The 25,827-nt window shown below is 38.5% G+C and overlaps 1 protein-coding gene across 1 annotated transcript; it reads left to right on the forward strand.

Moving 5' to 3' along the window:
- The first annotated feature begins 15,783 nt into the window (after positions 1-15,783).
- Positions 15,784-24,999, forward strand: LOC140944028 (salivary peroxidase/catechol oxidase-like). Its single transcript, XM_073393132.1, has 7 exons — positions 15,784-16,312; positions 16,942-17,717; positions 17,824-18,002; positions 18,882-19,186; positions 20,426-20,682; positions 21,777-22,935; positions 24,824-24,999. Exons 1-6 carry the CDS (start codon positions 15,786-15,788, stop codon positions 22,112-22,114), a joined length of 2,382 nt encoding a protein of 793 aa, XP_073249233.1. The 5' UTR covers positions 15,784-15,785; the 3' UTR covers positions 22,115-22,935; positions 24,824-24,999.
- Positions 25,000-25,827: the final 828 nt, after the last annotated feature.

A 25,827-nucleotide genomic window follows, 5' to 3' on the forward strand; every position in this document is an offset into this window, starting at 1 on the left:
TGCAAAAAAAATGCATGATGAACATTGGAAGAAATCCTCAGTACAGTCAACTCTATCTCATTAAAAGACGGATATCTTTGTGACAGGCATCAAGTATCCGTCTAAGTATGTCCGATAAGAGAGAGTTGACTGAAATGTGAAAAATGAGCATGTGTCCTTCGTTTCAGACCAATATCACTTCTGTTTGTTTCTTACAGACTACCTGAGGATGTTAACGATCACCCCGATAACTGAATTTGGCATACGATGATGTATACCGCCGAGTCTTTAATGTGCTTAAGCGCTTAGAACTGAAAAGTATAAGCGCTATATAAATATTTTATTATTATTATTTATTTATTATTTATTATAAAATAATAAAACTGAAGATAAAACTCGACTATTATAAATGGCTATTCTTAAAACAGCCAACTGCTATGAAAATTGCCAGGTATCGTGTTTTGTCTAAAAGGAATGCAATAAATATTTTGCTTGGCTAACGACATGCGTGGTGTTTGTGTCTCTTAATTTATTTCGGTACTAAGAAAAAGCCCATTGTCATCTGTACTTAACTTATCCGTGATTTCTTCGAATTAGAAAGATGCATCAGCAATGAACTTGGAAAGATTTTGAAGGAATTTTTTAACTTACAATAATTGATCACGCTAGCACTTCCTTTGTAATTTTGGATCTTGTCCAAAATCCAGCAAACCAACTTGTCTCAAAGAGAAATTCTGATGTACGACATATCATCTAAGTAAACATGCCTTGTTAATTGTCAAAAGGACTCTCGTGATTTATAGAAATCCTCTTCTTTAGTCGGTCAATCAGCATCAACCACAATCGGCGACAAAATTAGTTGAGACACTTCGCCCTAGAGGTGCTTTCTGATACTTTACTGACTTCCAGAAAAAATAGAGAAAAAATAGGAAAATAAAGCTTTTCCTACCCCATCCCCCCAACTTTGAATGGGGGAGGGGGTATGTGGATTCTTTTCTTCTCTGTAGTTACCCTATTTGAGTACAATGTCAACAATTTTGTCACCGATTGCAGTTTCATCCTCTATGTTATAATCCCTATTACTATTCACCAAATCAGTGGATAGCGATTTTCGCGCGTTCTGATTATAGCTCCCGTAACTCGGACTATCCTTGGATATTCACTGTTTTGGGGCGGGATTCAAAATGGCTTCTCGTCAAAAGATGAAGTTTTAGAGGTACATGGAGCAGCTGCATCTACAAATACCAAGACAGAGACAAAATCTGGCTTGTCGGCGTTTACTGATCGGTGGGGCCATAATTAGTTTTACGATAATGTCCCCTTCGCCATTCTATTTTTTTTTTCTTATGTACACGTAGTTTTAAACAACCTTGTACTAATTAATATTTTTCAACTAATGTATTGTCTATAGGATGGAGTTTAAATAAAATACAAAAACTGGTCGGTGGAAAAAAATGTTCTTACTGAATTTGCAACAAAATCATAAAATTGATCTCCGAAACACTGTCAATTGCAGCGTAAACAAACTATAACTAAGTGACGTCTTTTAATTACCAAAAGTTCCTTTGTGATTTTTATCCAACTGATTTGGTAAATAGTAAAACAACTACCCCCTCAGGGTCGGTAAACAGCGCTAGATATATCCACCACTATTCACCTCCCCTTCGGGGGATTGTTTTATATTATTAAAGACTGAATCATTGGATAATGCAATTCTCGAGCTCTGGCTGGCTTAGCCATCGTGGTATATGAGCCATTATTATTGGCTGAGTCTGTTTTCGCCATGCGATCGGTCAATTTTCGGTCCGTAACTTGCTATACGGACCAAAATTTCAAAGAAAATGCTCATTTCGGAGCTCTAAACCTCCTTGACTTTGTCCTTCAACATTTTAAATTGTGTTTATATTTTGTGAACGTTGGTGATGAAGAAACTAACTCGTAATCTTATCGAAGAGGATTCTAGTCAGTGTTTGAGAATTTAATCGCAGTACACAGTTAAGAAGACGAAAATCGACTGGCAGAGATTCGCGATGTTTCGCCTAAGAGAAAATGAGTAATTCCTTCGACGAATATGATAACAAACATGCCTGCACCCGACCATTTGCAGTGTTTCCAAAGACCAACGAAAGAAAGATAGAAGCGACTTCGAGCCAGACACAATGTACAGTTTTCAAAAGACTCCAGCGTCACATTGGCGAGTGAATATTTACAGTGCTCTTAGTTTTGACCTAATATACTTAAAAAATATGTCTGCAAACCATGAGAATTGGGATGTTGACTTCGCCTTTCCAGATTTTAACCCAGCTTGGTTTGAATGAGAACGAAGCTGATGTAGAAACTGAATCGTAACCTTTCCGTGGAAGAGAGTATGGTCAGTGTTTAAAAATTTTAACGCAGATCACACTTGAAGACGAGAACGAACAGGCAGAAATTCGAGAGGTTTTCCCAAAAAAAATTAACGAGCGAATCCTTCGGCAATGACAAGAAACTTACCTTGAAAAGCTTCTTTGCCTTTTGCAGTGTGTGTAAAAATTTTTTCAACATGGCGAATATTTGTTTTCCCTTTCTCGGAACCCTTTGTTTTACCATTTGTACAAATCAGTTCCATTCACCAAAAACGACCGTGAAGGCCTGAAACTGGGGTTAAAGATAAATGGAAATTTTTCCATTAAGTTTGGAAAAACAGGACTACCCGTTCAGATTCTTCCTTGTTCCTGGAAATTTTCGGCTGGAGCGACACAACACAAAAAGTCGTGATCCATTTACTTTCCAAATGGATTTTCCGGAAGCGTTTTGTAAATGGTAAAAAAGCCTTCATGTCTTCGTAATAGCCAACAATGTGTTACTGTTTATGGCATAAAGTCTGATCTTCCTGGTATATCCTTTGGTATACCTCAGGGATCATTCTCGGTCCTTTGTTCAACACTTACGCGCCTTTGCGCACTACTCGGTCACCTGCCTTGTAGCACGTGGTGTAAACAGTTTGAGTTAAATTATGGCGCCTGATGGAGCAAAGAGCGCTCGAATTCATGTATGCCAACTCTGTGGACCGTGTGGGCACGTAAATTTTGTTTTAATCACGTATCAAAAAGGTCTATGACTCTTTAGCGACTGGAACGTTTTTTGAGAGGAAGAGATCGACAAAGTTCAAAAGCTGGTGCGTCGAGGCAATGCCTTTCATGAGTCTTCGCGATTCTGTTACGCTTACATGTGAGTATGATAAAGATTTTTTGTTTCTTCTTTTAGTACAACCTGTTCCTGAAATGATTAAGCATACGTCTTTCCATGGTTTGTGAAGTGGTATACTCCGGTACTACTATAATTTTCGTTAATTGACTTCAGTACAGTACAGTCCCGGGGGGGGCGGGGGTACTCCCTTATAATTGCTTAATGGGGACGTGCGGCCAGCCAGGGTATGTTTTTCGGAATTTTTGTCTTAAACAGGGTATCGAATTTACCAGTTTTTGTCTTAATCAGGGTATCGATTTATCAATTTTTGTCGTAAACAGGATAAATGCCTTAAACAGGGTATCAAAAATCGGAATTCTGTCTTAAACTGGGTAGGAAAATCAGCTATATTTGTCTGAAACAGGGTAAGGGTATGATGGGCCGCGCCGCACCTCCCCACCCAGGGATATATCGAGTACCCCCCCCCCCCGGGAGAGTACAGTTAACGTTGCTAGATCGACTTAGCTTTACACCATTTCAAGTTAGTTATTTACGGGTCACATTCCACTGAGGTCAGAATACAGGTCTCCTTTTTCTACAAATAAATAAACAAGACCAGAAATGTCTGTTGCCCCAACCCCGATATCAAATTTTCCTTTTGATCAAGAGGAAATTATCTTACCTTAATCAATCAAAAAGTGACTTTAATTTCATTAGACCTGTGGAATGTGACCTCAATATATTAATTTGATCAGGGGAAATTATTTGCTTTAGTTACCTTAATCAATCAAAAAGAGACTTTAAATTCATTGGGCCTGTGGAATGTGACCTCAGTGTAAAACAAACCTCTCCACTATGTCTTGTCATAGTCCTCTGTCATTCTCACGTTAATAGGAATGGTTTTCTAGAGCAATAGTAAATGTTCACACCTAGCTTGCAAGCTAGACGTAATATTAGAATCAAGATGTGCTCTTGGGAGTAATGAATGTAATTATTTCTGTTTGGAAATTCTTTGAGAATTTCCCAAGAATTGTCAGGAGTATTGAAACTATTAAACACTGCAAGCTGAGGCTTGCTTGAAAATTGAAGGTAGCGACTGGATAGCGCTGATTAATAGCGCCTGCAGTTTACATGGAAGTGGAGGACCCCAGAAAGATGAGGTAACATGTGGCGGGTCACCTCATCTATAATGTAAACGTGATCAAATTATAATGAGCGATTATATGGACAGGTGGGTTACCCGACCTAAACGGGTTACCTCACCTAACTGGGGTCCCCCACCTCCATATAAACCGGCCCTTAATCTGTGAGAGGTGCATCTAAGATGCCCAACACTGGATTTCTATTTTAAAAAGACTATGCTTTCCTAGTCACCCAGGTGCAAAATGTTAAGTGCCCAGGGCCACAGGCACTGCTAGACCACAGCGTACAATATTGTATGGGTTATCAGCGTTATGCTTCTTTGACTGTCAGTTACCTGCAAGTCAAAAAGGTCCAGACTGGTTTGAACAAATTGATTTTCTCCTGTCCTAAGAAGGTTCTGTTGTTACATATCCTTCAAATGTTAAAGTGCCCATCACCTGAAATTTTTTATTTTCTTATTTGAAAATACACCTTATTAAAATAACTTCTGCGAAAAAATTTTGCGATTTGAACCAAAGACGACTTTTTTAGAATTTTTTAAAAACGTTCAAATTTGCCGCCATTTTGGCACACCATTCGTCTTAGTCTTCTTTCGGAGTACTAGTATGACGTCATATGACGTATTTAAAGGAACACGTGACCTTATCAACAGGAAAACATTAAGAGTTTTGGTAGGTTTTTCTCTTTCAGAAAAAGTTTCTTCTTGCGAAGACATTATGATTCAATCCTTACTTGTAATTTATCTTTTTTGTGTACAGCTGGTGAAAACAAGGTAATGCGAGTTCCTTAATCTACGTCACATGACGTCATATATGAGCCTGCTAGTTTGCATGATCAGCGGCGCGGGTGTACAGCAAAAATGTAGACTTCAAAAATTGGTAAAAAAAATCGCGTTTTGTTCAATGTTAACATAAGAAGAATTTAAAGCAAGAGGGAAAAAATTTTTAAAAAGTGTTCCAAATTTGGTTCCTGGGTTAATTTTCACTATCAATATCCTTGACGTCAGAATTTGAATCATCACTGTTCAGTCTTGCTGCATCAGACTCCACTTCAGCTTCGTTTTGTTGTCCAAGTTGTGAATTTCTAACTTGGCAGCGAGAGGATGGAAGAAAATGAAGATGGTGAAAGGGGTGGGAGGGGGACGATTATTCGAGGGAGGCAATTATTTTAAATATTTCTGTCAAAGGGGGGCCATTATTCGAGGAAGGCGATTAATTGAGGGACAGCTATTATTCAAGGAAATATGGTACTCTTGGTAATTCCATTACTGGATAGAAAAATATTTAGGGTACGCCCTTTGAGTGAGCATTATTTGAAATAATTGCCTGCCTCAAATAAACGCCCCTTTTTTGTTGGGAAAAAAGAATAATTGCCCACGGCTGTTATTCAAGGAAATACGATATTCAACTACAAGCAAAACAAAGACAACAGAATACAACCATACCTATATTAAGTGGCCCTCTGTAAAGCAGTCACCCCCTAATGAGCATATGTATTCAGCCTGGCTGTAGACTTCCCAACACGGGTTATTATATTTTATTGATTTATTTTATGTCTGTACTAAATGGTCACCTCAATTAGCTGAGTTGCAGTGTAAACAAAGCATGCCCACTTTCTTCAAAGAGTTCATAACGCATAAACTGTACTCAAGAAACACATCCTAATCCTAGGTTAGGCAATTACTTACCTAAGAGGGTCCAACCCGGTTGGCAACCACAGTGGCAAATATGTTTTCCTCCTAAAAGAATGGTAACGACTGATATGCTATAGAATACAGACTAGTTTTCTTTTTCAATTGATCAATGGTCAATTCAATTCAGTTTTATTTCACCACAAAACATAAAGGACAAGAATACAGGATTACACAGAAGCAATTAATGAATGTTGTGAAAAACACGATGATACATAAAACATTGTACATTAAGTTTATCTTTGTTTAAAGGAGCATCAACACAAGTTAAAACATGTACTAAGATGTTTATTTCTGTATTACTATTGCTGAAATGGTCATGTAAATTATGTAACCCATCCTTCTACTTGTATGAGCATGATCCCTGGCTAATCTTTTGAGGGAAGAAACTGGAAAATAGGACCCAAAGATCTACCTTTGTAACTGGTCAAATCCCTGCCTACTAATTTTCCCAACTCGGCAACTAAAAATCTTTAGTAACAGCTGTGTATGCTTCATCAGAACTAATTCACCTGTACTTCATTTCTACTTCATCTGTACTGCATCTAGACGTCATCTGTACTTCATCTATGCTTCGTCTATATTTCATCTCTACTTCATTATTTTTTACTTCATATGCACTTAATTTGTACTTTATCAGTACTTCCTCTACTTTATCTGTACATCATCTATACTTCATCTGTACTTCATCGGCGCTTTGAACAACTGCGCCCTGTAATCGCGCCAGTAAAACAAAAGTTAAAATGTTCTATTTACACACCCGACGCACTCTGGCCACTGTCTCCTCCGATTACAAGCACTTGACACCGAACCATACGATATCTTTTCAAAATATTCTTATAGTGATACACAGTTTAAATAGAGGTTTCGTTGTACGCAACCCTTACGTTCAAAATATGCCATAATGATATTTATCTATCGCAAGAACCTTCCAATCTTCCCCCTCAACTGATACCCGCCTGTGCGCCTAACAAACATATCGAACGCACTGTGCTAAGCTCCGATTACTCCTGGTCATAGATACTCTAATAAATGTGCTATTACTGGTCATCTTAATTAAGTGCATCAGAAAAATAGGAACACTCAAATATCCAAAGTCAAAGTTTCAAACCACTATGAAATCGCTGTACAGTCAACCAAAAGAAATCAAAACGATATGAAACGCTAAAGAGATTTAAGAACACTTGTATTGAGCATTGGATAGATCGTAATCGAGACTTTTCGCGTTTTTTTTATCAATCCCTGCAGTAGTTTTTTTTAATCAAGTCGTTCACACACTCTTATAAGATATAACCTAGTTGTATCGATGTAGATCATATTTCGTCTGAAAGGTTATATCTACAAACTGGAAAAAAAAATGTAAAGTACATCTTCAACGCAAGAAGGCTAAAAATATCACGAATATTTACGCAGTACGATTAAGTACAGCGTATATTCCAGCTGTATATGTTAGGTACTCAGGCAACGCAGCATTTAGTGCAAACAGATTTTCAGGAGCATTAGATGTTAACTTTGTAACAGCCAAGTAAGGAAAAAGAACGGTTTCAAACCAACAACAACGTCTGCGTGGAGCATTGTATTATAGAGATAACCGAGCCGATAGAAACTAGGGGGATTACTCCACTGTTTAGGTAAGTAATTTTAATTATTATAAAACAACCTAGAGCGGTACTTCCCGATAAAAATCTAATGCTGAGCTATTGTGCGCAAAGCTGATTTTGTTTTTTCTGATATAAAGAATTATCAAAAGGGATATTATAGGAGTCTAAACTTCACCTAAAATTAAAAGTAAGATCATTCATTTCACTAAAAATAAGAAGCATGTGATAACTTGGTTTTAGTGAGTCTCTTGGTTTTAGTGAGTTTCTGTACCTGGTAGGTACAGTAGTATTGCCCCTCCAATGACCTATCTGTTAAGCTTCCGGCTTCAGCTTAAATACTTCCTATTGACTCGAGGATCTAGCGCAAATAACAATAAGGTCGTATGTAAAACTGAGGTGAGATCTGCCAAACGAAAGGTACAACAGTCTTCTAGTGCTTGACAGTCAGGTTTACTGCAGGTGTGTCTTCGAAAAATTCTAAGTGTTTTATGGCCTAAACCTCTAAAGATTATAATTATTTTCAGTACGATCGGTCCATTTACGTTCACGAATAATTTTTATCTGTGAACTTTTTAAGAGAAGTTACGATGTAACTGAAGCAGTCGAAACCGTGAACCAATTATTGCCAACGAGGCAACCGAGCTAAGATGCGAGGTTGACTCGGTGGCAAATTATAACGCCGCGCAATGTAGGCAAAAACTCTCAAATTCTGAGTAACACTCTAAAATTTGCATTTTTGACCATATTTGGGTGTAAGTAAGACCCCATATTTGGGTAGTGACGTCATGGTGTTGTATTTACAACTCGTGGTCCGACATTGGGTGATTCAGTGTGCAGCTGTTCGTTGTTTGTTCAAGAAGACCTAACAGGTGAGCAAGCTTTAATACGATTTCTAGTTTGAAAGGGCAATTAGTGCTCTGGTTTGCTTTATAAATTGCGTTTAAAGCAGCAGCTTTAAATTTTGCGGACCTTTTATTTTAAAATTTATTCGAGAGATTTTGTCAACCAGCATGTTTTTTTTTGCAGCTTGATTTACATTGAGACAGCCCAAAACTCCCGTGAGGAATGCAACGAATTTGCGGACCTTTTTTGTTTTGAAGACTATCATTATGCCTTTCAAGACACTCTTTGTCCTGTGACACTCGCTCATTAGATCTTTGTATTTTATTGAAGTTTATATTTTTATACCTCTGATACATTCCGCCCCATTCTTGCGCTTTTCACACATTTTACTTTACACCAATTGTTTGTCACGTATATTACCACGCGAAACATTTTTCTTATCCCTGATGACGCTGTTGCTCGGAAGTTAATTATTGTTTATAATTTCAGAAGTCAAAGGCCTCATTTGAACTATCTTTTTCTTTCTAACGTTTATAGTTTTGATGCAATTGAATTTTCCATGAAACATAAGTACTAACTTGCTCATATTTACCAACAAAGCTTCAAGCCATGTTGTTATTGTTTAATAATTAAAAAGTGAAAGCCTAAAGATACGATGTGCCAAAGTTGTTCTTTTGAAGTTGGGTGCCATCCTTTTCCGATAGCGGAATCCATTTTAAACCTCTAAAATTATGAAAAAAAAAAATTGGCGAAGATCTGAAGAGGCACATTTCACAAAAGATAAACAAATTCGCCTCGTTGGCACTTGCCGGAAGGTACCCCTAGTTTTATAATCAAATACCAGAAAATTTCGCTTACGTCAGAGTATACTGGTAAAACGTGGCATTCGGAGCTAAAGAAATTCATTTGCCAGTCCAACACCAGTGCTACAGGCTATCCAGCTCGGTTTGTAGGCCGGGAAATGACAAAGACTTGGAAAAGACTCGAGGGAAAGATTACAAGTTATTAGACACTCTGTTATTAATGGTGCAAAACAGTTGATGAACCAAAAATAACTCTTCTAAGTTCAAAGCATTCAAAATGAAACCAAGCAAAAACGATATGGTTTCTTGTTATATTTGGCAGTCAAAATATCGGACCTTTGAGACTTTTAACTTTTTTATCAGTCCCTGAAAAGTAGTCTTTTTGATAGTCGTTTACGAACACATACATATATAAAACCATATGGTTAAATGTATGTGGATCTTTTTCCATTTAAACGGTCATCTATGACTTGAAGAAAAAAAATGAAATGTTAAGTATCAATCAAGATTGCTAAAAATATCACGAATATTTACGCGCTTTATTTGGTAACAGCATCTGTTATTTTTTTTTTTAAGATTTTACGCGAAGCGAAACATTTAGCGTAAACGGATTCAAGTTGTTTTAGGTGTTAACGTTGTGAGCATTGGAATGGGTGATGAAGCCTGTACAACGTCTTCATGGCAGGCTAAAATAGTAGGGGTGACGGAGCCACAATAGAAACTTAGAGTTGACCCATTATTTACAAAGGCAATTTAAATAACCACTCGGCACTTGCGGATTATACAAATCTAAAGCTGAATGCTACGCGGGACAAAATCATTAACAGAAATATTACACTGTCTCTAGAAATCTAAAATGAAACTTTAGACCATTTGGTTTGTAAAGCGAGAAACTGGCAATAACTTGGTTTTTGGGAGTATATCGTGATAGTTTGTATTGTACTTCCAGACACCCCTCTTTATTTCAAAGGGACACAGTCAGCTAGGGGACCGCGCTGACCTGGACACTACTATTGTCAGTTTGAAAAGAGTTTTCCTCAACCCGAAATCAATTGAACGCGTCGGCTACATCTAGAAATCCGCTTCAGTCTTGCCTAGTGTTTCATTCGATCCTCGATCTTTTGCAGAAAACCTATGTTTTAGCGAACTTTAACTCATCCTATGACATTATTTTATCACAGAATCCAAAGGAACATGAACAGAAGAGGTGAGAAACGCGTAGGTACCGGGCGGGAGAAATCGCTTTCGTTTACCAAAATAACAAAAAAAAGGAATCGATAACATTGGCGGGCAAATAATCGTTATATGTATTTGGAAAATCGATGGAAAAGGTTACATATGTTTGGCAAATCAAGCTTTCTCGACCTTGAATCGACCTTGAATCGAATTCAGAAGTATTCGTCGATGTTTGGCTTTTCCTGGACAAATCCATCCGTGAATTCTCAGTGGTATATAAAAAAATGTGTGCTCTGATGTGGCTTAAGGTCTACAATCACGATTTGGGCTTGTAACTATAGTTCAACTCTACAAGGTTTGTTTTGAGTATTCCGGATACCCTTCTCTCTTTCTGTTTTACGCGCATGTCTTGTGACATGCAAATCAGCTAAGAAATGGTATCTAATGCGCATGTGCATCAGCTGACTGTGTCCGTTTAAGGCTTAACTAAAATTTTTTGCCTGAGTAAGGAGCTAGCCCAAATCTCGAGGTATATCCAAGAAGCAATTCCTGAAATAGAATTTCATTTAACTTTTTTCAAACCTTTGGCGATTTTTTGGCCAGATTCACCCTTGCTAACACGTTTTCGCCATTTTCGTCAAAATTGCCACTCTCCAATATAATTGGGATATTTGCCAAACGCATGCTAAATTTTCTATTTTCGCCAGATTTGCCATTTTTGTCACATTTGCCATTTACGTGAACAAGGCCACTCTACAAGGAACACCTCTTGAAATCTCTTAAATTTTCGCCAACCCTCTGGCGATCTTTGCTAGATTCGCATTTCGTGTATTTCTGGAGATATATATATATAAGTGGAGTCCCGAGTACACAAAAGCAAGATTAAGAACAGTTGTCCTTAATTGGGTCAGAATTTTATGAAGTCAACCCGTGGACAAAATGTTCGTTTCGTTGTTTCGTCGTTCTTTTTTGTCACTTCGTTGCTTCGTTCCGTCGCCTTGTCCCCCAAATTTCTTAATTTCGCCGTTTCCTCGTGTTTTCTCGTCGTTTCGTCTCTTCGATGTTTCGTTCCGTCGTTTTGTTTCGCTTATTTGACCGCGCTACAACCAGTTGCAAAAATAGTGAGACACTCCGAAGAAAAAAACAACCTTTCTTGCTTCAAATCGCTCCTGGTCACAGGTCTGTGAGATATAATACAGACCTCCCTCCTCCCTTCCATTCCAAGATGTTCCTCCAAGTTTTGAGCATGGTCTTGTATTGCTAGCGACTTTGATAAGGGGTGGAGGGGAATCACAAGCACAAGATCATGGACAGGCCATTTAAGCCAAAATACGGTACACTGTCTAAAAAAAAGGAAAATGTATGGAAACAAGAAAATGTATAATTCACCCATGAATTACATGAAATGGTTGACTCTCTGGGCAATATGGAGAACTTTTCAACGGCTGAAGAATTGAACTGAACCTACATCCGCCAGAGTGTACAGTTCATTTTGAACGCGTAAAAAACAGTGTACGATTAGAAGACGCCTTGAGGATTTCAGCTTCATGTTAAAAAGCATAGCTGTCTGACGGATGTAAAATTGGACTATGGGATGCTATTCTTCCTCAAGGCGTCTGCTAATCGTTTTCGTCGACACAGAAAACAGCTTTGGGCAATTTGCACTGAAGTGAAATGATGCTCAAGATAAAGTTCTAGGATTTCCTCTGGAATATCTATTATGGGACGCCCTCGACATCCTGTAAACTCGAACAATCGTTTTTCAAATGATCTTAATTCAACACTAACGGCAACAGTTATTTGACGAGCTCTCAGCGTCAAACTTTCCAACTCGGTGGGAACGTAAAATAACGAAGAAGCTCGTGAAAGAAAACATATCACCCTGTTAAAATGTGTAATGAGATAGCTCGCTTCACACTCACTCTCATCGAACTGTTCGTGTACGCGGTTGAAAATGCACTGTACACTCTGGCGAAGGTAGGTTTTCAATTTCTTCAGCCCTTGAGTTCGCCATATTGCCCAGGAAGTCAACTACTTCATGTAAATTATAAGCGAATTATACCTTTCCTCGTTCGTCAAATAGCCGAAGCGAAACGTCGAAGACGCGAAACGACCAGAGGAGTGACAAATCGCAAAAAGGGAACGAACTCACACGGGACGAATACTGTTGGCCTTCCAATTCATACAAGTGAACTCTTAAGAATAAATGGAAACATTCGTATAATTATGCAAATTAAAGTTAATCAAAGCCACTGGAAAACCAGTGTACAATCAAACTAAAAGAACGCAAGTATCATGAAATCTTAGGTTGTATTGGGTAGTCTGGATCTTCAAGTGTTTGAACGTGTTTCTCTGCAGTGCTCGCTTTTGATAAATAGTCGTTCACATATCTGTTATGAAAATGATACAAGTCAGTTAAATCCATCTGGATCACATTTTACTTAAATGGCTATATCAATAAACTGAAAAAAGTGAAATGATATCTACAACATTAAGGAGGCTAAAAATATCACGAATACTTATACACTACATTTAGTAACAGCATATATTGCACCTGATTAGAAAAAGAAACGTTGTCGCTTGAAAAATATAAACCATGAACGATGGGACCTAATGGAATTATGGGAAGAACTTTATTAGCATTACAAATTTAAAGTTCTTCCCAGACAAGTTTAATAAAGAGAGCTTTAATGAACGTATGTGGCTACATATACCCTTGAATCCTTGAGGCCTCATCGTTCATGGCTTATACTTAAACGACCACGTTTTCTTAATCAGGTATATATAAGATATGAGTTCTTATGCACTACGCAGCACGTCGCGCAACTCATGAAAGGGAACGATTGACTTAATAACGCCTGCGAGGAATGCTTTTGTTAGCGAACAATTCTTGCCAGGACCACTTGGACAAACAGCAGCAAGGGAAAGCCGAATCTCGGTGTAGATCAGGATCAGCAATATAGAAAAACACTTAAAATATTTAAGGCAGGGCTGATCCGACAGCTATGGATGGGTAATTTATTTGCCCAATATTTCGACTAGACAAAACCACCTTTCATCAGGGCTAGTTTCGAAATATTGGGCAAATAAATAACCCATCCATAGCTGTCTGATCAGCCTTGCCTTCAATTTTAAATGCTTTTATTGCCAAATTTTAAACCGAGCAGGGCTGTGTACGAGTGCGTTGAGTTTTGCAAATTTCTCAAGTTTGGCGTTAATCGGGCCAATATTGCACAAGATGCAGCTATTTAAAAACTTAAGAATTTAGTAAGAGATGTATGGATTGCTGGACACACTATCCGGACGTCTATATTTCTCTCAGTAAATTTTTTAGTTTTTGAATAGCTGTATCTTGTTCAGTGTAGACCTAATCAACACCAAACTTGCGAATTTTGCAAATATCGGTTTCCTCTTTCTGTCTTTCTGGTCTCCTGTTGCCTATCCCGTAATGAACAAACTCGTACCCAGCCCCCCTGGGTTTGCGTATAATCTGAAAGATAATTCATTTATTCACTTAGGCAATTTAGATCTTAGAGCTTAACTTATTTCTGTACTGTAAAAAATAATCGAAAGTGTTATTATAGAAGCCTAAACGACACCTAACATGAAACGTAAGGTCATTCATTTCACTACAACAAGGAACACACAAAAACTTGCTTTTACTGAGTCTCGTGTTCAGTAAATTTGTCTCTCCAGTTCAAACTTGAAATTAGTTACCTTTTCAGTGTCAAATTCTTTTACTTTAGCTGAAACATCTGTTATTGACTGATAGTACTTAATTAAGTTGCTCCTTTTGTTAATTAACATGAAGTAGGGTGTCCATCCATAAGGGTAATAGATAGATGAAAACATTCCTAAACCTGATACCGTAACATTTCGAAAATAAGTCCCTCCATTTATAAGCCCCTCCAAACAAAAGCCTCCCGGGCGCCTGTACTTGGAAATTGCCCTCAAATTAATACAAAGTAAAACAAAGCAAAAACGGTAAATTTCCTTCCAACTGTAAGCCTAGCCCAATCAATTTTGAGACGCAAATTTTCCTCCAAAGATAAGTCCCTCAAAAGTGGCCTTTGAAAAATGTAAGCCCCGGGGCTTAATTTCGGAATTTAACGGTAGCCTGGGGAAATCCCATTGATTGTAATTCTGGGAAATAAATTTGAAAATATTATAATCAGTATAACTATGAAGAGTCTTGGTAGGTACGATATATACGAAGTGTTCTGAATTAACAACTTAATATGGATACCTCGGCCATTTTCTTGATGATCGCGCCAGTTAACTACAACGACCAGAATACAATTTATATATATGTTATATTTTCTTTATTATATGTATCTTGGTAAGATTTTAAAAATAGTTGCCCTGATTTGTACACGAAAATAACAAACTTGAGGATTGTGGTAATTTTAGTTATTTGTCGTTATCTACCACAAATGATGTCATTTTACCTATCTCTCCTCATAATGACAGTGAGCTATTGTTTTCTCCATACAGCGGTTTCCGAACACTTCCTCGTTGCATTGACCATTTGAAAATTAAAAGGAATTCAAGTAAGCCTAAAAGGTGAGAGAAAACATGGAACGCTAAAACGATAAATTGTTGTGGTTTTTTTTGCTCTGGGTAACGTTAAACAAAATGACAGCTGTACAAGGTGGGCTCTTGGTTCAAGTTCTCTGAGTATCACCCATGTCCAGCTTTTGCTTGTATTAGCAATCGGTCAATTAGTGAACTCAATACAAAAATGATCAATCGTCAACCAATCAGTAATTATTCTATCAACCTTTTGAAATCATCATAACGCCTTGATTGTGAACTCGAGAACCAGACAAATATGAAATCTGCCCTGCGAAATTATCTGCTCAAAATCTAGGATGGCCGCCATGTTTTGTTGAATTTTGGTAAAGATTGTTAAAGTTAAGTGTGGAAATAGTAAAAATAAATGTACGTGGGGTATCAACAGGTTATAATTAACCCTTCTCTTTTTGGCACTTCCAAGCTCAAAAAAGTGCAAAAAAAAGTCGTTTTATGGCTTGATCTTCTGTTGCTTATGACGTGATACGTGTGGTAACCAACCGACCGTCTCAAAATTTTCCCGAAATGTGGATTGAGAATAAATGAATAACAACTGATTAGGAAAGACTGTTGCGGCTGAAAATTTTTCTTTTACTTTAAGGCTACTTAAACATTAGTTTATATCATATTGTGGACTGAGACTTGTCATTCCTTGGCTTTATTACAATATAATATTACCATGTTACGTTCTATACCTAAACAACGGCGTCATAATGACACCAGAAAGTCAGTTTTTATCACCATTATGATCATTTGTGCTGGTTTTTGTCATACACTAATATAAAACTCGTCTGTCCACTTCAGTTAAACATGACGAGCCGCTCTCTGGTATGTCACTTAGTGGTATTGCTGAGCCTGGGAATGGCGTTCTCTAACTTAGCTGATCACAAAGGCTCAGTCGAAGACATGGAAACAGCCGAACCCGAAGTCGTAACGCTGGATAAGATGGCTGCTTTAGATGAAATTAGCGATGACAACCTGTCTGAAGAAGACGACGATGATTTTGGTGAAACCGACAATGAGAAGTTGGCCGAGGATCCAGTGGCAGCAAGAAATATTCCACCTTCCAGAAAACGCCAAATACTAAGTGAGGCTAGGCGTCTTGCCAACATTATTGGCAAGAATATATACGTGAGACCAATGAACCGAAAAAGGGAACGACAAACAGCCATGAGAAAGTATTACCAGGCATTTGTACATGGAGGAAAGAGCTTTATCAGTGACGCCGACTGGCTGACAGCAAAAAGGAGTGAAAGATGCAGCACCAGTCTCTTAAATGAACTTTGCAAACAAAGACGTATTCAAAGGTTGTTGAACATCAACGGCAGACTCCCTTTGTAAGTAATTTAGCCCATGTGATCGGTTAAAAAAAGAAAAGAAAAACAAAAGAGGAAGACAACGAACGATCTGCGGCCCGTTGAAGCAGGTCGCAGTAGTAAACAGCGCTCTAATCTATTTCACAGATGGCTACAAAAATTAAAAAATTCGTATATGTAAGGAGCCAGTTAGGGCAGAATTTCGGTTGGGCCTGTCATGATAAGCTACTTCTGCAATATTTCGCCTTCGCAGAACGCTAACAGGCAAACGGATGGTTAAATTCTAGAACCCTGGGTTATGAACCACTAAACCTTCCTCAAGATTCTAGAATTCTTCTCAAGCTATCCTTGCCACTTGGGCAGTTTCCCAGAAACCTAAATCGATCCCCGGATCAATTTAGGTTCCTGGGAAACTGCCCACCTACCCCTCCCCGAACTCAACGTCAACATTTGCGTCCCACTTGGGGAAAAATGTTGGGTTAGGAGAGGGGTAGGTGGGCAGTTTCCCTAAATTGATCCAAACTTTTTAAATCTGTTTTCTGAACTCTCTCGCGGTCTTTATTATAATAAATAAATAATAAAATATTTATATAGCGCTTATACTTTTCAGCTCTAAACGCTTATTGTTATCTCATTTGTCTGCTTATTAGGAATGTAAGAAGGAGGATGTGCAGAAGAAACCTCGTCCGAGCAGCGATTAATGTTTACCCCGTAGATGCAATCAACATACGATGTAATCCAAATGCACCATTTCGAACCATTGATGGAACGTGCAACAATTTACGTAATCCTTCTTACGGGGCAGCCAATACAACATTCAACCGACTTTTACCTGCTGATTGTGGAGATGGCATCTCAACTCTTCGCCGAGCGAGAAATGGTAGAAAGCTTCCAAACGCGCGGGACGTAAGTCGATTTGCCCATGGAAGCAACATGGACCGAATCAATCCGAACTCTACAATACTGACCCACATGGCTATGGTTTTTGCACAGTTTATGGATCACGATTTTACTTTGGGCCAGGGCCAAGGCATTAACTGCGAGGCACCCACCAGAAATCCTGAGTGCATCAACATAAGAATTCCCATAGGCGATGCAATATTCCGGGATCGGGAAGTTGATTTTATCGAACTGGAGAGGGATGCTCCTAGCAAGTCAACCTCCTTCTGCAAACTGGCCCCTCGAGAGCATACAAACACTCTAACAGCCTACATCGACGCTTCTAACGTATATGGATCAATTGAGGAGGTTACTGACTCGCTTCGCGCTCCAAATGGCTTACTAAGAGTCATGGAGCATCCAGATGGTGAAAGGTTTATGGATTTGCGACCTGCACGTACCGAGACCCCGGAGAGTTTTTGTCCATCGCTAGATCCAAACAGACCGTGTTTTGCGGCTGGAGACACAAGGAATAATGAGAACCAAGGTCGGAACCGTATTGATTTGATATTCAGTGGCCTTGGTGAAATATGCCAAAAGTTGACTTTTTTCAACACAGAAGCTTCAGTTTAGGGTTATTTTGTAACTTTCAGGTCTCAGTTCAGTTCATACCATATTCGTGCGCCACCACAACCGCATTGCCACTATTTTCCGGAAAAAAACAAGCTGGGGACCCGAAAGGATTTATCAGGAGACCAGGAGAATCATTGCAGCACAATTGCAAGTGATTACGTACAAGGAATTCCTGCCATTAGTTTTGAGTAAGAGAACGGTATGTTTTTTAACATGCAAAATTGCAGTTATAATAATAATAATAATAATAATAATAATAATAATGATTATAATTTACTTGGATTTGAGCCTGCGATAGTTGAAAACTGGAAACCTGTCAGCGGATAACTTCAAAAAACACGCAACCTCGAAGGGTCAACACTTCGATACGGTCAACTGATACTGGTCAACAGATATCCTGGTTTGACAGATATGATGTCAATTGACCAAATTTTGGATGTGCAATATCAGGTTGCAGGCTCTTACGCTAGCTAGAAATTGTGAGATTTTATATTGGTTGCCCTGTGGTAAGGACGGACGGTCAGACGGGCTATGGTCAAGTGACGTATGATCAATTTCTCGGATGGATAGATGACCAAATTTTCTTAGCTATGGGGCTCCGCTGTGGAGCTCCGCTTTAACTTGTGGCTGTGCTAATCGGGGTAATCGGGAAAAACCCAATTCGGAAAAAAAACCGAGAATTAACTTGACCCCACTCAAGCTGAATCTTAAAGCATTAAAACTGGCAAAAGTAAAGTGCATTTTAAGCACCCTAGTAAATAAGAGGAAGTCATGTACTAAACCTATATACGAGTTAAGGTGCACAGTAGAAGCAGTGCCATATTAATGCGAATTTTTTTTTACAGGATGTGGTTTCACATTATTTGAATGTTAATTTCATTTGGAGAATTCCATGACTACCGTGTAAAATATAATTGTTGTTTTCCCTATCTTTATTTTATTTTCCTAACCACATAAAAAGGAACGCTCTGACCTGCACTAAATTTAACAGTTTGACACGTTGCTCTGATTACAACTAAAGCAACTGTTGTTGTTGTTTGTTGTTGTTGTTTTGTTTTTTCTTCTCCACAATAAACAGATCGCAAAGTTTGGTCTCGGGCTACTCACAGGAACGAGGTTTTTCAATGGCTACAACAGAAGAGTTAATGCTCAAATGACCGCTGGCTTTTCCGTGGCTGCCTACCGATTTGGTCACACCTTGATTCAGGAATGGTTTAGACGATTCAATCAACGTAGTTTCCAAAACACTGAATCAGAATCAGAATTTCGGCCCATTCCCGTGCTGGACTTTGAAAATCCACAGTACTTATACGAGACATGTCAGGGAGGTGTAGATGCCATTTTGAGGGGATTAATTAAGGATCCCGCGGGAAAGCTTGACGGGTAAGTAAATACCGTATTTCTTTGAATAAGCATCCACGCTCTAATAAGCGCCCTTTATCGAATAAGCGCCCACCCCCTAGACAAATAATATTAAACAAGCGCCGCTCCCCTCTCACTTTCTCTTTAAAATGGTAGAAATTTAAGGGGAATGCAAAGATCTGCAAGGGTAAGTGAATGAAAACTTACTTAAATACCAAATGCGGGCTCTTTATCTACAAGCAAGCTTTAAATATCCAACTAGATTTGAAAAGGAGTGATCGAAATGATTGAATTGCGGAGAAGCAGGGACAAGGACTTGAAAGATTAAGTCTGCCTTCGCCCTCACGACTAAGCACAATTCGCGCGGTAAGAAGGAGTGACCCGGAACTGGAATATTGTTTTTCTCTGCAATGGACGATGAAAGCGGCAAGAAATAGAATTGCATAATTACTTTACGGCTCAGTAATTTCAAGTCACAGGCGAGTTTTTGCTTATTCCTTCGGCAACAAAAATCAACCAGTAAATACTTTTCCTACTTTTTAGTCAACCAATCAAAATCCAAGACATTCATCGATCCGAAAATAACTAAAAATCATGTCAGATCGGTTAATCACCTAAAAATAGCATATAAGATTATCTGAATGAGATTCCCCGGCATTTTAAACATGAGATAAAGGCAAAAGGCTTTGACGTCATCGGCGTTAATGTACTCTCCCGCCGTTAAAAGGGAAATGGATAATTCGGTGCTCCCTGTAATACTATTCCATTTACTGTTATTCCGTAATACAGTCAATCGAACACGCCCTAAGTATCGTTGAACTTATTCTTTGCGAAGTTTTGATTGTCCAAGACACCACGACGTTACCTCGGTTAAGAACAAACAATAGCCTGCTCTTGCCTTTAGTATAAAAGTTGTATTTTGCTGCAGTCAGTGGTCTTTTCATGCCGTGTTTGGTCCCTCTGTAATGGCGGAAAGCTGCATCTGACTTTTACGAGATTGCACTTTTGTTTTCGTCATACGATTACTAAATTAAGTGGTACTTTGATGGGTTAATGAGGGTCTTAACAACCTCCCCCTCCATTAAACAAAGATCTGACAAATAGGGCGAAGTTTTCGGGTACAAAATCTCTTGCCAAGTTTCAGTAAACCTTTGTTAAATAGCTAGAAAACATGGAGTTCGACAGAAACAAGAGCATGCGGTTAAGGTCGAATAAATGGTAAACATTTTTCAGATTTATGGATTTTGCTATTTAAAACAGGAGATTTTCGAGCTCTGTGCAAGAAAACCTAAGAAGGGGTGAGAGCGATTTGTCTGATTTAATCAGCATCAACATCCAAAGAGGACGTGAACGTGGAGTTCCAGGATACGCTAAGTATCGCAACCTTCGGTTATGCGGACTGCAAAAGGTTAGATCGTTCGATGACTTGGAACGAAACGCCGGCTTTGCCCCGAGCGACGTAGCTAATTTGAGGGCAATTTACAGAAATGTTCATGATATTGACTTTTTTGTTGCTGGTGAGTAATATAATATCATACCTTTCACTTTTCATTGCTAGTTTTTTAATTGTTAAGATTTAAATAGCAGATAGTCGTACTCTACCCAAATTTTCCGAAGTGAAGAATAAGAAGTTTGTTGAAGATGATAATTCGGCCTTGAAAATTCCTTAAAACCAGGAAAGCTCTGTAATAAGCAAACTTCAAGAAAAAAATTCTGAGCACTTTTCACTAACGATAAGAGGCTGAAAAAGTGGAACATTCCTGTTCACGGATGTCTCTTGTATAAAACTAGCAATAGGCCGTGTCCACGATGACGAAACAACTACCAGAATTCCTTTCGTGTTTGCTTTCTTATTTAAATTAGTCAATTCCGCTAGCCCTTATTTGAATAAGAAAACAGCCAAGAAAGGGATTCTGGTAGCTGTAGTAAAATGACGCCATCGTGCAATTGTCCTATTGCTGGTTTGCACGTGACGTCAAGGCGGCTATTGTTGGTGGTCAAGAACAAAAGCATCTCTCTCCCCTGGGAACTAAACTCCATTTTCATGTAAATTCTTTGAAATAATTTTTATTGTCTTGACCACCAACATGGCCGCCATTTGACGTGGCCGTAAACCAAGAATAAGTAATAAGCTTGCTATTACGAAACAGAGTAAGAAGCATGTAAACTGTCAAAAAGTGAGTGCTTTCGACGGTTGGGGGTCGTTTTCAATTTTGTTGCCCTTCTGAAGCCCCGACTGAGCTTAATTTCGCGCAACGATGGGAAAACGTCCTGGTTAAATGCCGCGAAATTCTGCTTAGTGATTTTGCTAGCCTGCCCACATACAGAATTTTATATTATAATATCGTAATTAATTCACAGTGGGCTGGGTTAGGGTTCTGGAGGTTTTTCAGCTCGTTCTAAAAGTTCCACTCTTTTTTCACCAGTGGGTCAGTCTTGGATATCTTGTGCTTGAGCTATTGATAAATCCGTTTATTTTAGGGATCCCTCCTGACCATCGGATTCTGAACATAGAATAAGACCCTGAGGGAAAAGTTTAAAACCATTGTCTTCTCCCTTATATACGCACATTGATGATTTAAGCTTTATTTTTAATTGCAGCCCTTCTCAGGAATGCTTGAACCGAGACCTAGTGATGGAGGAGTTCTGGGACCTACTTTTCAGTGTATTGTAGCAGAGCAGTTCCGCCGCCTCAGAGTTGGAGATCGTTTTTGGCACGAAAATGCCCCAAACCCAAGCTTGAACACTGATCGAACGGCGTTCGATGCTGCCATGCTACGGGAGATTAGGAAAACAACATTTGCTAAAATTATCTGCGACAATTCCGACAACATCCCATTTATAAGCAGGAAGGTTCTCGAACAGAGTGAGAGAAGAGTTGCGTGCAGTGCTCTACCAACAGTCAGTCTTGAAGCATGGGTAACACAAAGGGAAGGCGAATCTGGGTAAGCAGCTTTAAGGTGGATTTCCCTGTCTACCCGCGGTAACAGTTCTTCTGAAAATGTCCCCTTCTTATGAAGTAAAAGGGTACAGGAATTTAGCGAACATAGCAAGCTAGCATTTTTTAGTAACCCTCTCTTGAAGTCAGGAGAATGCCTGCCACCCCTGTTAAGATTTCTTATCTTCGATATTTTGAAAGCGATTGGTTTACACAAATAACCTGCGCCTTTAACAAGCTGATGGTCTATTCCCAAAACAAGTTTTGCCCAAATTTTGTGGCCGACTTTGGTTACTGGTTATAAGCATATGACTTCATTAAATGCGACTTTCTTGACTTGTTAATTCAAGAAAGAGATAAAATGCCCTTGAACGCTGCAAAATCCTTTTCAACATATCTTAAAAGCCGAGCGCGAAAATTAGTTAATCTGAATTGCAGCAAAATTCACGATTGCGGTTAAGATGGCGATCACTTTGCAGGACGTCATAAGTACCAAAAAAGGCAATATCCAATAGGCCTTTTTCATAAGCATTGTTTTCAAGCTCTCTTAAGGCGATTGTAAGTCCCAAGAGAAATTAAAAACAATGCTTATGCAAAATTCAAAATTTGGAGGAACAACGAAGAGTATTATGGTATTTTTGAAAAAGGCCTTTACTAGTTGTATAATATTTCATCATTTGCCTTATTACAATTATTTTTTTAATCTTTCCAGACAGCTATGATACATCAGCGGTAACATTTAAGTCCTCTAGTACAAAAACGGCCATTGTAGAAAAACCCGCGACGCTTTCTCACAGAAAAACAAATTAAAGTTTTGAAAGCACTTATTAAGGTGGCTCGACTGGATTTTTTTAGGGGGATACCTCCCAAGTTTGAGCATTAACTACGTCGGCATGAGTAAAGATATGGAAAAAAGGTTACCACAACTGTATTACATAAAGATGAAAATTTCTTATGATCTGGGTTTTATTGCAATCGGAGTCGCCATGGCAACGTAATGACGCCATTACGTTCTTCATTTATCTTTGTGTTTCTCTGTACCTGGAGTTTTTTGAAGAAATCGCTTAAGGGAGTATGTACCTGTCATAATTGCCTCCATTATGGCAAAGTTTGAAGAAATTCTATGAGAGCGTTTTCGAAATATTTTGAAATGCAGTTTTAAGAATCACAAAAACAATGAAATAGCATGCTAGCCGCTCAATTCGCTAATATTTTAAGAAAATGATAAGCTTTGGGAACGCGGCTTCATCTCATAGTGGACTGATTCCATTGAAAACTGCATACAAAAAAAGAGGGGAACTGCTCTGGGCGATCGCGAGTAAGAATGATTTTATTAACTTGCATTCAGCTGCTTTTGATACAGTTTTTGGAGGTAATTTGGTCCATGCCTAAAAATTTCGCATTTTTCCAAAAACGGCTTGATAATTTTTTTTATAAATTCGACAATTCCGAGATCAATCGTCAAGAAATATTCTCTGCAAGTTTTAAGAACATTGAAAACAGGGAAGGCTTTTAAATAGGGCCTCAAATATAGCCAATTTTCCCCCCAGATATTGTGTTTAAAAGCGAGCGTCCTCATTATTCACTGGCATTGTTTTCAAGTTTCATATACACGTGCACATTTAGCAAAAAGACAGAATTTGCATCAAAAAGGACCCTCGGTTAAATCTCCGGGATATGCTAATTACCGGGTAAAGAGGTTAGTGCTACATTATAACATCATAGCAACTCTTTGTGAGAGCTTCTGTGATGTTATAACCCGAGTAAGATAATAAGTATTGCATCCTACACGATGAGCCGTGACGTTCACCGTTTCGGCTCTCACTGCTATCTGTGACGACAAGCCAATTATTAGCATATACCGGATATTTCTTCGGAAAGTAATCGAGAGTTCTTTTTTATGCAAATTTATATCTTTTGCTAGTTGTGCACGTGCATATGAAACTTGAAAACAATGCCAGTGAATAATGAGGACGCTCACTTGTAAACACAAAATCTTGGGGGAAAATTGGTTATGTTTGAGTCCCTATTTAAAAGCCTTCCCTGTTTTCAATGTTCTTGAAACTTGCAGGGAATAGTTCTTGACAATTGATCTCGGAATTGTCGAATTTATAAAAAAAATTATCAAGCCGTTTTTGGAAAAATGCGAAATTTTTAGGCATGGACCAAATTACCTCCAAAAACTGTATCAAAAGCAGCTGAATGCAAGTTAATATAATTCTTCTTACTCGCGATCGCCCAGAGCAATTCCCCTCTTTTTTTGTATGCAGTTTTCAATGGAATCAAACCACTATGAGATGAAGCCGCGTTCCCAAAGCTTATCATTTTCTTAAAATATTAGCGAATTGAGCGGCTAGCATGCTATTTCACTGCTTTGATGATTCTTAAAACTGCATTTCGAAATATCTCGAAAACGCTCTCATAGAATTTCTTCAAACTTTGCCATAATGGAGGCAATTATGACAGGTACATACTCCCTTAAGCGATTTCTTCAAAAATCTCCTGGTACAGAGAAACACAACAATAAATGAAGAACGTAATGGCGTCATTTCGTTGCCATGGCGACTCCGATTGCAATAAAACCCAGATCATAAGAAATTTTCATCTTTATATAATACAGTTGTGGTAATCGTTTTTCCATATCTTTACTCATGCCGACGAAGTTAATGCTCAAACTTGGGAGGTATCAACCCCAAAAAATCCAGTCGAGCCACCTTAAGTTTTTCCTGTGTCATTTCTTTAAATTGTTTTGTGAAATTCGTCTTGTTGTTGGAACCATGCTGCAAAACCATAGACGATTCATTGTTTTCATTGGAAAAATATTGCTTCTCAGTTTCGTAAACATAGCGTTGTAATTTGATATTTCGCACAAGAATTTAAGGTTTGAAAGAGTTTCAAACTTACTCAGTCAAATACTGTTAAAGTACACGGCGTTGGCTCTTGTATTTTTCTGAGCATCGTCTCTTAGTTTATTAAAAAAAATTTGTCTGCGGAATCCGAGGCGAAATGGAAAGCCATTTTTGAATTCGTTTCGGCTGCTGAAAGGTCAATAGTGTAACTGGCCAACCAGCGCGTGCGAAAAGCACTATTCACTTGCGTGCTATCATAGTTGATTAGAAATCCTCAACAACTTGCTTTGAAAATTTGCAAAAAAAATGCGTAATAAACATTAGAAGAAATCCTGAAGTACAGTCAACTCTTTCTAGTTAAAAGACGAATATTTTTGTGACAGGCACTAAGTATCCGTCCAAGTATGATGTCCGGTAAGAGACAGTTGACTGACATGTGAAAAATGAGCATGTGTCCTTCGTTCCAGACCAATAACCCTTCTGTTTGTTTCCTACAGACCACTCGAGGATGTTAGCGATCACCCCGATAATAATGGCATACGATGATGTATAACGCCGAGTCTTTAATGTCAACCACACTAGCAAAGAAATGACAGTATCCTTGATTCGGGTGATTTGAGTTGATTCTCAATGTTTTTCATGCTTAAATCGCACTTTGATTAAACGACCATGCTAAGTGATAAGTGTAAAAGTAAAAATAATAAAAGTTAAGATAAAACTCGACTATTATAAATGGCTATTCTTAAAACAGCCAACTGCTATGAAAATTGCCAGGCGTCGTGTTTTGTCTAAAAGGAATGCAATAAATATTTTGCTTGGCTAACGATATGCGTGGTGTTTGTGTCTATATTTATTTCAGTACTAAGAAAAAGCCC

The sequence above is a fragment of the Porites lutea genome, chromosome 7, assembly GCF_958299795.1.
Source record: "Porites lutea chromosome 7, jaPorLute2.1, whole genome shotgun sequence".
Taxonomy (NCBI): Eukaryota; Metazoa; Cnidaria; class Anthozoa; order Scleractinia; family Poritidae; genus Porites; species Porites lutea.